At 42.4% G+C, this 14,174-nt stretch overlaps 1 protein-coding gene across 3 annotated transcripts in view; it reads left to right on the top strand.

Annotated features, from left to right (window-relative positions):
- LOC126356585 (vesicular acetylcholine transporter-like) overlaps positions 1-14,174 on the top strand; it is an 886,345-nt gene that overhangs the window by 848,561 nt on the left and 23,610 nt on the right. For 2 of the 3 annotated variants that reach the window (XM_050007384.1, XM_050007383.1), the window contains one exon: positions 9,559-9,739. In XM_050007384.1, the coding sequence (XP_049863341.1) occupies positions 9,559-9,739 (181 nt within the window). The remainder of the gene's footprint in view (positions 1-9,558; positions 9,740-14,174) is intronic. The other variant, XM_050007386.1, reaches the window with a different exon arrangement.

Below are 14,174 nucleotides of genomic sequence, written 5' to 3'. Positions count from 1 at the left end.
GAGAATGGAAGCAAAACTAAAGAAAAATCAAGTTGACAGGATTTGTCGGTCTGGAGAAAGCGGTCGACAATGCCAAATGTTGCAAGATGTTTGAAATTCTGAGGAAAATAGGGATAAACTGTTCGGAGAGACGGGTGATATACTCGTACTACATGCACAAGAGCGAGCAGGGAACAATAGGAGTAGACGGCCAAGAACGAAGTGATCGCATTAAAAGAGTGTAGGAGAGGGATGCAGTCTTTCACCACTACTGTTCAATCTACACATCGAAGAAGCAATGACAGAAGTAAAAGAAAGGAGTGGAATTAAAATTTAATGTGAAAGAATATCAATGACAATATTCGCTGACGACAATCCTATCCTCAGTGAAAGTGAAAAAGAATTACAGGATCTGTTGAATGGAATGAACATTCTAATGAGTTCAGAATATGTACTGAGAGTAAATCGAAGAAAGATTAAAGCAATGAGAAGTAGCAGATATGAGTACAGCGAGAAACGTAACATCAGGACTGACGAGCACAAAGTAGATGAAGCTAAGGAAGCTGTGCGGAATCGGATGAGAAAGGAATATATGGAAAATACTCACAAGAAGAAGGGACACGATGGTAGGACATTTTTTAAGACACCAGGGAATAACTTCCATGGTACTAGAGGGAACTGTAGGAAGTGAAAACTGTGCAGGAAGACCGTGGAATACACGTAGCAAATAACTGCTGACGTAAGCTGCAAGGGATACTCTGAGATGAAGAGGTTGACACAAGGGAGGAACTCGTGGCGGGCCGCATCAAACCAGTCAGAAGACTGCTGACAAGAAGGACAAAGAAAAGACGAGAATGAGAACTCGGGAATGTTACGTGCAATATGTCACTGGCTAGTCACAGCAGATTGTTTATAAGGAGGAAGATCGCTAATATTTTTGTAAATTTTTCATTGGACGCAACTCAGAAAGTCCACAGAGATTAGCTAACAAGAATCTGGTGCTGGCAGAATCAACATGATTTTGAGAAGGAGAGCATACAGACTCTAGATGCTAGAGCTCTGCCTCTAACACCTCCAGAGATGGAACACATACCATTCTTCTGCACTTCCAGCAGCTAAAGCTCGTTTCTAGACCCTGTCTCAGAGCCTGTCACTGATGCCGGGGCTCAACTTGCAACTTCCAGCCACCACTGCAGCCATTTTCTGCATGTGAGTTTTGGGATGATGGTAAGCATGTGCAGCATTTGTGCACGACACGACAAGATGAATGCAAAGTCATTTAGTTCGAGTTGAAGTTTTGGTTTTCTCAATTAATTCGTGCAGCTGGCCGATGTGGCCGAGCAGTTCTAGGCGCTTCAGTCCGGAACCTTGTGGCTGCTACGGTCACAGGTTTGAATCCTGCCTCGGACATGGATGTGTGTGATGTCCTTAGGTTAGTTAGGTTTAAGTAGGTCTAAGTGTAGGGGACTGGTGATCTCAGATGTTAAGTCCCATAGTGCTTAGAGCCATTTGAACCATTTGAATTAATTCGTGCACTCAGGTACTGAACTAAACATGCGCTTACGCAAGGGAACTAGCGCTCATATTTACTTTTCTGGATCTTTCCGTAAATCTGTTACCTAGTTCTGCACTTAACTACGGTTTACCTGCACACAACTAATTGTACGTCATATTAACATTTCCTCCCTTCTATCCCACTCATTTGTATCAAGATATTATCGTGCATATTTAATAATGTTTTCAGTGACTCAGCACTCAATAATTATTGCACTACCTATTCTATATTTAAATCAAGGCCATGTTTTTTAGTAATGAGAAGGACTTTATTGTACCCTTTCGGTTCATTCCATAGCTAGATGAAACCCTACTCATCACATGTTTTTGAGATATGGTACCAGTATTTCGAGTATGATTGGCCCTGATTCGCTGCACAACTTTTGTTTAATTATTCTCAAGATCTTGTGCGGAGCTATCTGTTCTTAATAGAATTTCAGGGGTAGATTTAAAGCCCAGAGGTAGTCTCACAAGTGGAAGCGTGAGGGAATCATCACAGTTAAACCAAGACTGGCTAGCCTCATGTACTAACGGACAGGGACCGTTGAGCATCGCAGAGGGTGGTTGTAAAACTTGCATGATATCAGCGGAAGGCGGAAGGAATCACTCGTGGACTGCAAAGTACTACCAGCAGTCCAGCTAGTTTGACTGTGAGTAGGATTTTTTTTTAAAGGGGTAAAATTGTAGAGCGCCTGTTCATAAACGCCGGCCTAAGTGACCGAGCGTTTCTAGGCACTACAGTCTGGAGCCGCGCGACCGCTACGGTCGCAGGTTCGAATCCTGCCTCGGGCATGATGTGTGTGCTGTCCTTAGGTTAGTTAGGTTTAAGTAGTTCTAAGTTCTAGGGGACTGATGACCTCAGAAGTTAAGTCCCATAGTGCTCAGAGCCATTTTGTTCATAAACCACACTTTTGTGTAGTCAGTGCTGAGCGAAGTTTGAGTTGGTGTAGAGTGTGACGCCACTGGACACCATCCGACTGGAAACGAGTGATTTGGAATAATTAATAAGGCAGTATCCTGTGGCAATCTCGCTGGAAGGGTTTTGGGATTGTTGAGTCCCTGGAGAACGTCACCTGCCATCAAGCGTAGTGTCAACAGAGAGGTTCGGAGTGAGTCGTATTGGGCTATGGGGGTGATTTTCGTGGTTACGGTCTGGTCCCCTTATTGTGCGTAAAAAACGCTAAATGTGAAAGGATACGAACACATTTTACAGCACAGTATCTGTTTAAAGTAGAGGAACAGCAGGGAGACCGATGACTGCATGACAGTGCACCCTGTCATAAAGCAGCGTCTGTGAGGCGACGATTTGAAGACAATAACATTCCTGCCCTTAGTCCCAGCCTTCCCTGGTTTCGGCTTGGACGAGTAATAAAGGACTGCCGTTCCTTCACAGACATTCAGACACCTCACTGGATGTTTCCTCAACAGAGTTGAAGCTGTCATAAAGGCGGTGGACACAGCCCAGATAAATGGCCACTAATAGGTGTCCACACTACCGTCGGGTAGTATATTATATTTACCATAAACAAATATCTAATTATTTCCTTCATAGTCTCAATGACCTATGTTCCGAATAATATTGATTAGCTCAGTATAGTTTGCCATGTTCCTGTTCTCATTTACTCGAAACTACACCTTTCTCTTTAATAAGCGCGTTGTACCATTTAGTTTTTCTTTCTTTTCTCTTTCTTCATATTTAAGCACTAATTGAATGTACTTCATAAGTACACAAATTCCAGTGTTAATCTATTTTTCCTCGTATCAGACCAAATAGACATTTTAAAATTATTAAGAAGAATACGTCTGCAGTAAAACACTGCTGATCGATTTTGGGGAAACATGTCACAGAGTAAGTTGAAAGATCATGCTGCATAGATACACCACGATGAACTCAGTATCCCTTAGTAACGTGAACAGTGTCATTGCTTTTGTGCCACGGCAGTAATATTGCAGCACCATTATGAACAATACTTTGAGTCACTTATTTACTTACATCATTTCCTGAGTTCCATGAGTGCACTACACATACATATATGCCTGTACATATCATTTCGCACAGTGTAGACTTAGGAGAAGAGTTTTCTCTGAAAAATATTAAAAAATCTGGCTTCTGTTTACAGTTTGTATGACATAGATTAGAAATAATAGATGAAACTACGAGGTGTTGTCGAAAAGTTCCCGAAATTAGAATTTTGGCAAATGGCTGTGTGCTGAGTGGTTTGGTCAGTTGTCGATGAGGATATTTCCATTATCGTCTTTCTATGAGTTTGCGTCGGCTGGCATGAAAAAGCAGTGTCTGTAAAAAAGAATATATTAAACTTGATAAAATCGCTACAGAAACGCTTCAAATGTTGAAGCAAGCTTTTGCAAACAACACGTTAGAACGGACAGCCTTACGACTGATACAGGCGTTTCTAACGCCCATTGATAATAACTACCTTGCTGTAGGGTGTCAAAATGTCATCACATCAGAGAATAGTTGCTGGTGAATCGTCCATGTTGTATGATCGTTGCCCTCGAAACTTTTTTGGCCCAGACGTTTCCTCCAGAGCTGCTCTGTATATTTTAATAGCTGTGACTGGTTCCACTGAGTCTTGTCACCTGACGGGTCGGACGTCGGAGAGCGCTATAAATACTGTGAAAACGGGGCGTGATAGAAGTCTACATGTGATTGGCAGAGATAATCCTTGTGAGGAATAAAAATTAACTGCAGAACGTCATCTGTCGAAGATGCAACGTACTTATTGATTCTGTAGTATTGTATCACTAAGTTTCACGTCTGCTTTCCTTTTAAAATTGCCTCCTTCTTTAAATATTTCGATGGCTTCCCAATGTAGCACTGCATAATTGTTCATCATTGTAGATAAAAGAATTAGCGTCCCACCACATATACCCACCGAAATAGAACATCTCAAGTAGGTTTAAGAAAAAGAAGAAAATATCATTATACGAACAAATAACTATAGGTTGACGGACAAGGATAAATCGCAGTTTTTCTCCCTTTTATAAAAAAAGTAACTGATAAGATTGATAAGATTTTATAAAAACATAAAAGATATTTGTAGATCAGCAATGAAAATATTCTAGGTGCTTCAGTCTGGAACCGGGCAAGCGCTACGGTCGCAGGTTCGAATCCTGCCTCAGGCATGGATGTGTCTGATGTCCTTAGATTAGTTAGGTTTAAGTAGTTCTAAGTTCTAGGGGACTGATGACCTCAGATGTTAAGTCCCATAGTGCTCAGAGCCATTTGAACCACCTCTCTCGGCACTTGGGATACCAGTAATGATACAGAATTTCCTCTCTGCGAGGTAAGGTCTATACTGGAACTACAAAAATAAGTTTGAATACTTCTTAAAGAGCACAATTTCTTCGCTTACTAGGAAAAGTAGAAAAATCTTTATGCCCTTCAATCAGCAAATCATGAATTGAAGTATTCCGAAACCAGGATTTTATGTGCAGTGATGAACTACGATCCATCACAACATAGACGCCGGCCGAAGTGGCCGTGCGGTTCTAGGCGCTGCAGTCTGGAGCCGAGCGACCGCTACGGTCGCAGGTTCGAATCCTGCCTCGGGCATGGATGTGTGTGATGTCCTTAGGTTAGTTAGGTTTAATTAGTTTTAAGTTCTAGGCGACTGATGACCTCAGAAGTTAAGTTGAATAGTGCTCAGAGCCAGTTGAACCAGTTGAACAACATAGACAAGCCATGGAAATTATAAACAAGCGGTCAATTTTAAAAGAAAAGGAGGAGGCACGAAATTTAGTGAGGCCTAGGATAGTAGCTCTACAAAATCAACAGAAGTTTTACCTTTCACAAACGACAGTTCTTTGGTTAAGTTTTATCTCTGACAAGGATTATCTCAACAGACCACATGTGAACTTTAACTGCGCCCCGTTTCACATTATTTGCGTCGCTCAACTACTTCCGCTCTGCCTGTCGACAAGACTCAAGGTTACTAAGTAGAAGTTTGAGGACGTAAAGATTACGGCGAAGTTTATGCAATGACTACTTCAGGAGGGTCAGTAGCAACATCTTGCGGAAGTCTAAATGAACTTAAACAACTGCTTCAAGACGATACCAAATTTCTTCCTATATCACCGCAAGTGACGAGAGTGAGGTTAATGGACATGCCCCTGAACTAAGTAGGAATCGTCAATATAAGGTGTTACCCTACCTAATGAGTCGTCAGCTGCATTTTCTTTGTTTTTTCGGAGCGTATTTGCAATTTCGTTTTTACAACATATAGCTCGAGTCACCGTTCCATCATGTCTTTCATGGATGTTCATTGACGATTTGTTTTCAGTTACGAACAAAATGATTTTTAAAGCGGAATTTTATGTGCCCATGCGATAGAGGCCCCAGATTTGTCCAGCGTGATATTTCTGCTGTCTATAAGTAAGAGCAGGCTCAGTAGAGCACGAAGAATAACCTGTACTCCAGCAGTCACCGAGTAGCGCTGCTGCATGGCGGCAACAGGCAGCACGTGCCAGGACAGTGCTGTCGTTGCCTGATCACTGTTTATTCTTCGTGGTCTACTGTCCCCGTTAATACATATCGATAAAACGATTATCATATTGGACTAATTTGTGACCGCTGTTTTTAACAGATAACAAACCGACACTGTCCTTCGTCACTGGAAGTCTCATGAAAGACGAGATCAGCAGTATTTGTTTGAAGTGAGCTACAGAACCCAAAAACGAAATTGCAGAGATCTACCAGAGTAACAGAGAGTAAGCCTGACGACACTCAGGAGGGACATCCTGGATTGTTCACTATGAGTTCGTGTTTCCTGGCCAGATGATCAATAGAGAGTTCTAAGGAGATGAGCAGGAAAAGCAAACCCGTAATGTTCGAACATAGCATTAATAGTGTGCTGCTTGACACGGTCACCTTGATTACGATTCTAGACGTAACGTTGCAAACAGATAAGAAATGGAACGAGCAGGTGAGGATTGTAATAGGTAAGGCGAATATTCGGCTTCGAATTATCAGGAGAATTTTAGGAAAATGTGGTTCATCTGTAAAGGATACGGCATATAAGACAATAGTGCAACCCATTCTTCAGAACTGCTCCAATATTTGGGATCCACACCAAATCGTATTAAAGAAAAACGTGGACGCAATTCAGAGCCAGGCTGCTAGATTTGTTAGCGATACGTTAAAACAACACACAAGGAAACTCAAATAAGTATCCCTAGATAGAAGGCTACGTTCTTTTAACAGAACACATTTGAGAAAATTTAGAGAACCGCCAATTGAAGATGACTGCAGAGCAATTCTACTGGCACCTCCGTACATTTCGCGCAAGGATAAGGTGAGAGAAATTAGGGCTCGTACAAACGCACATGGCCGTTTTCATTTCCCCTATTCGCCTGTGGAACAGGAAACAAAGCGACTAGTTTTGGTACGTGAAACCCTACGCCACGCGCCGTACGGTGACTTGCGGAGTACTTTTGCAGATCTAGGTGTACTGCAGTTCTTTAATATAGTTGCAGGTCGGTGAGAGGAGAAAACGTCTACAGACATACGAACGACTGGGTACTCCATCTTCAAAATCCACGGCCAGATACAGCTTACATTATTCAGTAAATTTTTTAATAAAGCAAGATGATAGTTTTTCCCACCCACTATCCACTACCTCCAAGGGACTTTTTTCTCTTCCTCATGATGCAAATCATGTTGAAGAGACGAAGGCTTAATGGAGGATAGTCTAGCGGAAACGCAGAGGGCACTATACACCATAAGAAAGGAAGATTTCCAAAACGCACTTCAAAAGTAGCAGGTGCTTTGAGAGCAGTGTACTCGCTCCCAAGTGGACTATTTTGATGGTGATGGCACAGAATGAGATCTAGGTAAGACGTTGTTGTTGTTATGGTCTTCAGTCCACAGACTGGTTTGATGCAGCTCTCCATGCTACTCTATCCTGTGCAAGCTTCTTCATCTCCCAGTACCTACTGCAACCTACATCCTTCTGAATCTGCTTAGTGTATTAATCTCTTGGTCTCCCTCTACAATTTTTACCCCCCACGCTGCCCTCCAATACTACACTGGTGATCCCTTGATGCCTCAGAATATGTCCTAGCAACTGATCCCTTCATCTAATCAAGTTGTGCCACAAATTTCTCTTCTCCCCAATTCTATTAAATAGCTCCTCATTAATTATGTGATCTACCCACCTAATCTTCAGCATTCTTCTGTAGCATCACATTTCGAAAGCTTCTATTCCCTTCTTGTCTAAACTATTTATCGTCCACGTTTCATTTCCATACATGGCTACACTCCATACAAATACTTTCAGAAATGACTTCCTGACACTTAAATCTATTCGCGATGTTAACTAATTTCTCTTCTTCAGAAACAATTTCCTTGCCATTGCCAGTCGACATTTTATATCCTCTCTACTTCGACCATCATCAGTCATTTTGCTCCCCAAATAGCAAAACTCATCTACTACTTTAAGTGTCTCATTTCCTAAACTACTTCCCTCAGCATCGCCCGACATAATTCGACTACATTCCATTATCCACGTTTTGCTTTTGTTGATGTTCATCTTATACCTTCCTTTCAAGACACTGTCCATTCCGTTCAACTACTCTTCCAAGTCCTTTGCTGTCTCTGACAGAATTACAATGTCATCGGCGAACCTCAAAGTTTTTATTTCTTCTCCATGGATTTTAATACCTACTCTGAACTTTTCTTTTGTTTCCTTTACTGCTTGCTCAATATACAGATTGAATAACATCGGGGAAAGGCTACAACTCTGTCTCACTCCCTTCCCAACCACTGCTTCCCCTTCATTCCCCTCGACTCTTATAACTGCCATCTGGTTTCTGTACAAATGGTAAATAGCTTCCAAGTCCTTTGCTGTCTCTGATAGAATTACAATGACATCGGCGAACCTCAAAGTTCTTATTTCTTCTCCATGGATTTTAAGACCTACACCTAATTTTTCTTTTGTTTCCTTTACTGCTTGCTCAATATACAGATTAAACATCGGGGAGAGGTTACGACCCTGTCTCACTCCCTTCCCAACCACTGCTTCTCTTTCATGCCTCTCGACTCTTACAACTGCCATCTGGTTTCTGTACAAATGGTAAATAGCCTTTCGCTCCCTGTATTTTACCCCTGCCACCTTTAGAATTTGAAAGAGAGTATTCCAGTCAACATTGTCAAAAGCTTTCTCTAAGTCTACAAATGCTAGAAACGTAGGTTTGACTTTCCTTCATCTATTTTCTAAGATAACTCGTAGGGTCAGTACTGCGTCACGTATTCCAACATTTCTACGGAATCCAATCTGATCTTCTCCGAGGTCGGCTTCTACCAGTTTTTCCATTCGTCTGTAAAGTATTTTGCAGCCGTGACTTGTTAAACTGATAGTTCGGTAATTTTCACAACTTTCAGCACCTGCTTTCTTTAGGATTGGAATTATTATATTCTTCTTGGAGTCTGAGGGTATTTAACCTGTCTCAAACATCTTGCTCACCAGATGGTAGAGTTTTGTCAGGGCTGGCTCTCCCAAGGCAATCAATAGTTCTAATGGAATGTTGTCTACTCCCGGGGCCTTGTTTCGACTTAGGTCTTTCAGTGCTCTGTCAAACTCTTCACGCAGTATCATATCTCTCATTTCATCTTCTTCTACCTCCTCTTTCATTTCCATAATATTGTCCTCAAGAACATCGCCCTTGTATAGATTCTTTATATACTCTTTCCACCTTTCTGCTTTTCCCTCTTTAATTAGAACTGGGTTTCCATCTGAGCTCTTGATATTCATGTAAGTGATTCTTTTTTCTCCTCAGGTCTCTTTAATTTTCCTGTAGGCAGTATCTGTCTTACTCCCAGTGATACATGCTTCTGCACCCTTACATTTGTCCTCTAGCCAACTCTGCTTAGCCATTTTGCACTTCCTGAAGACGTAGGAGTTCTAATTAATACATTTTGGGAGTTCTGGAAACCACGTCGTACACCAAAATCGACGTTCACTGACAGGGAAGCAGCTTGGTAGTACTTGTATTCTGGCTGCGCAGGCTCAACCGCCGGCTCGTGGCAACTTACGAGAGTGCGTCTACGAGGCGGTTCCGGCTGGGACGAGTGGACTGCATCCGGTCTGCCACCCCGGAGGCCCTGCAGTGGGTGACGGCGATGTGCCAGGATGAGGACGATGGGACACAGCCTTCTGGAAAACGGGTAACATTCAGCCTCTATGATGTGAGTAATTCACTCCTATAAGCACGCACATGTCGCATGTGAGTGTGGTGGTCCCGCTCCGACTCGGAAATGCTGTCGTGTCTCCTCTCCCTGCGGCACATTCTATCCGTGTATACGAAATAGTCCAGTGCCTGGCGTTTCTATGTAGCTGCATCTCTGTTTGCAAAAAAAATTTTGTGAACCTAATTTGCGACTCGTGTTCGTGCTATATTTGATTGGCTTTGCTTATTGTTCGCTAGCTGTCTGAGACTGTATATTAGATGCTATTTTAGGTAATACCACCTACCAGTTATTAAATGATAATATAAAATTACAGATTTCAGATTAGCCCCACCATCTGAGTAGCTCATACGAAACTACCGCATGGCTGACCTCAACAAAGTCCTAATAGAGATAGATTCGCATTGTTGACATCCACTCAACTAATCGGATTGTACACTACTCCATTCTACATGTCTTACCTTATCTTGTTCCATACAAACAAGACCATTCTAAAATGTAATATAACATAGCGTGCTGTTTTGTAATTCAAATACCGTAGGCCTAGCTATTAAGACTTCCTGCATCTAAACCAAAACTTCTGTCATCTGAATATGTTTCTCCACTCCATTTCTGGCTCGGTTCAGCAACAGTACTCCAATTTTCAAACCAAAAGGCAGTCTCTTTTGCAGGTATATAAAAACATCAAAAAAAAAATTTTGCGTCACCCTGGTTCCCATATTGTATCACAGACACAGTCCCTTTGACTCTTCAGAGATGTCACTAAACCCGCCCAAAGATGTACACAACCATGCATGAGCAGCGCCTAATAGACGGAAGGGGTCCGACAGTCAATCAGTTCTAGTCATTCCACCAGGAAGGAGGTACACGACTCGAGTTGTTTCAAGTTCAACCATGCATTGACGGTCAATACCGCGGTTCTATCGCGTCCGCATTGTTACTTTGTGCCATGAAGCGCTCTCAACAAGGGAAGTGACCAGGAGTCTCAGAGTAAACCAAGGGGATGGTGCTCGGACGTGGAGGAGATGCAGAGAGACAGAAACTGTCGATGACATGCCTCGCTCAGGCCGCCCAAGGGCTACTACTGTTGTGGATGAGCGCCACCTACGGATTATGGCTCGGAGGAACCCTGACAGCAACGCCACCATGTTGAATAATGCTTTTCGTGCAGCCACAGGACGTCGTGTTACGACTCAAACTGTTCACAATAGGCTGCACGATGCGCAACTTCACTCCCAAACTCCATGGCGAGGTCCATCTTTCCAACTACGACACCATGGAGCGCGGTGCAGATGGGCCCAACAACATGCCGAATGGACCGCTCAAGACTGCCATCACGTTCTCTTCACCGGTGAGTGTCGTTTATGCCTTCAACCAGACACTAGTCAAGGACGTGTTTGGAGGCAACCCGGTCTGGGTGAACGCCTTAGACACACTGCCAAGCGAGTGCACCAAGGTGGAGGTTCCCTGCTGTCTTGGGGTGGCATTATGTGGGGCCGACGTACGCCGCTGGTGATCATGGAAAGCGGCGTAACGGCTGTGCGACACGTGACTGCCATCGACCGACCGATAGTGCAACCATATCAGTAGCATAACATTCGTCTTCATGGACGACAATTCGCGCCCCCATCGTGCACATCTTGTGAATGACTTCCTTCACGATAACGACATCACTCGAGTAGATGGGCCAACAGGTTCTCCAGACATGAACCCTATGGAACATGCCTGGGATAGATTGAAAAGGGCTGTTTATGGACGACGTGACCCACCACTCCCTCTGGGGGATCTACGCCGAATCGCCGTTGAGGAGTGGGATAATCTGAACCAACAGTGCCTTGACGAACTTTTGTATAGTATGCCACGACGAAAACAGGCGTGCATCAATGGAAAGGGACGTGCTACTGGGTGTTAGAGGTACCGTTGTGAACAGCAATCTGGACCACCACCTCTGAAAGGTCTCGCTGTATGGTGGTACAACACGCAATAAGTGGTTTTCATGAGCGGAAATTATGTTTATGTTGATCTCTATTCCAATTTTCTGTACAGGTTCCGGACCTCTCGGAACCGAGGTGATGCAAAACTTTTTTTGATGTGAGTATTTTAAAATCGAAGCGTTTCCTGCTGGTGGCGCATCTTCAGAATTTCTGTTAATTAACAATAACATATAAATTACATTAACCTGTGACCAGAAACCTAGCAATCCTTGCTAAGCAACTATTAACTTAAGTAACTTACAACAAGAACTTGGCTTAGACAGCGTAAACCTCATTAGTCGAACTGTAAACATTGAATTGAGCGTCATCGCAATAGTCAAATATAAAACTGAAAGCCTGAAAAGCTAAATAAATTTTTATAAAATTCCTTTTAAAATATAACTGCTAGAACAAACTTCCTGTATCTATGGACATAAAGAACATAACCAGAACTTATTAGACACTCACACTTATTAAATCATGGAGAAAACCGATGTGTGGATAGACAGGCGGTGAATAGGCGTATCATACAATAACCTCGCTATGTGGCTTGTTGGCTGCAACAGCTGGTCGCAAACAGATCTAACGTAAATGGACAGCTGATTGTAAGCGCCAAACGATGGCAACATACCAGGCACAGTCAACGAAGACCAAAATAAGCTGAGCTGCGGCAAAAAATTTGTGTAATTGCAAACTTTTGTACAGTGATAGAGGGGAGTGTCATTAACAACCAGTGGGAGTAACCAACGAGATAGGAAGGCATTTATACCCCGGTATTACGTTTTTAAGATTTTCTCGAACATCGCGAAAACTGTGGCTTCTAGCGAAAATGTTTCCCAGCAAAAAATCAAACTGTATTACATTTCTACAGAAAATGTCCTACTCTTTTTTCTCTAGGAACAATACCTTCTGGTCAACAGGAGAGGTAAGAACTGCAGATATAAAAACGAGCAGAGTAACCCAGCATTTCCCGAGTATTTATTTACAGCTGTTCCTGAGACTTCATACACAATCAATTTATTTTTTACTTTTAATTCTTTGTATGCAACGTTTGAAGTAGTATGACTGGTAACATGAATAGAGAGTTTGTTTGCTTCACAAACACAGGAGAGTGCCACACAGATTTCGCCATGTCAAAAGCAACTGATATTAGGTCCGCACCCACGACAAGTGTCGTCTGGCCATTGATTTTTTTATAGTCATGGCATAACATAATCTCATTGGGAATTGTACATGTTTAAAGCAAAATTATGAACTGCTAGGAATAAGTAGGATACTCGGTATAAACACTCAGATTAACAGTTTTAATATTAGCATAGATAGTGGTTGAGCGGTACAAAATTGATGTTTAGTGTTAAATGAAATGGGTTCAGAACAATATGAAATGTGTATGTCTCATCTAAGTGCAGTAGAGCCATATTAAGAGATAAATTGTGTTTGGGGGGGGGGGGGGTGAAGAGTATATGTATGAGTGAAGGCAGGCTGCCATACACTCCCCTCCTTTGCAGATCTGCAAAATAAAGAGTTGTCAAGCAATTCCCCACTCTCTCTATGCCACTACAGAACAAAAAGGGACTACATGGTACCAGTATTTCACAAAGTTATAGCAACCCTTCTACAGCTTGCCTCAATCTCTGGCAACACAATATTGTGTGCAGACACTTCCACAATGAGGAGGGGGGGGGGGGGGGGGGGAGTGTTTATTTTCGACAAAGTGTGTTAACACTACATTGAATACAGATATTAGATACTAAGTACCATTATAAATTGGCAAGAAAAACATATAAATAGAGTCCATATAAATCACTGCAGACTGTTTTACACCTCTAGAAGGGAAATTGATCCTAAGTGATACTGTACAGTAGCTGTAGATTCTTCTGGAAAAGGTGACCCTCCCCCCCCCCCCCTCCTCACACATCCACACACACACACAATGAGCATCCTTTTCTTTTCAGTTTACAGGCAGGCTCCACACCATTTCCTGTCCAGTTACCTTATGTAAGTGGCCAAAATAACTTCACTGAGCTTATGTTTATGTAGAGAGGAGTTATTTTCTGTTTATGAAGTAAGTGTTTAGTTGCTGTTATTAAGCAATTTTTTATGTAAAATATGCTTCTGTAAACAATGGTGGAGAAGTACTTAATTTGTAAGTGTGATGCTGTCAGTGACCTACGCAGTGCTGGTTGGAAGTGATTGGATATAAGTGTGACACATTGTTGCTGTCTGTGATTGACAGCATATTGTAAAGCCATTTAACTGTTCTGTAGTTACTAGGCAGTGGATTAATGAATTACCAGAAAGCTACTGCACTTTTCTCACCATTAATTGTTTCTGGTAGACCGCATAAAACTTTTCAATTCAGGAATTATTGGCACTTGTAGCATGGCTGCACTTAGTGAAGCCACTTACCACACCTCCACTTTACATCTTGCAAGTTGGGTGTCAATACATCTGACGTTCTG

This window comes from Schistocerca gregaria, chromosome 1 (genome assembly GCF_023897955.1).
Source record: "Schistocerca gregaria isolate iqSchGreg1 chromosome 1, iqSchGreg1.2, whole genome shotgun sequence".
Classification (NCBI taxonomy): domain Eukaryota; kingdom Metazoa; phylum Arthropoda; class Insecta; order Orthoptera; family Acrididae; genus Schistocerca; species Schistocerca gregaria.
Note: the sequence above shows the minus strand (reverse complement) of the source record. Positions and strands in the feature narration are given on the sequence as shown.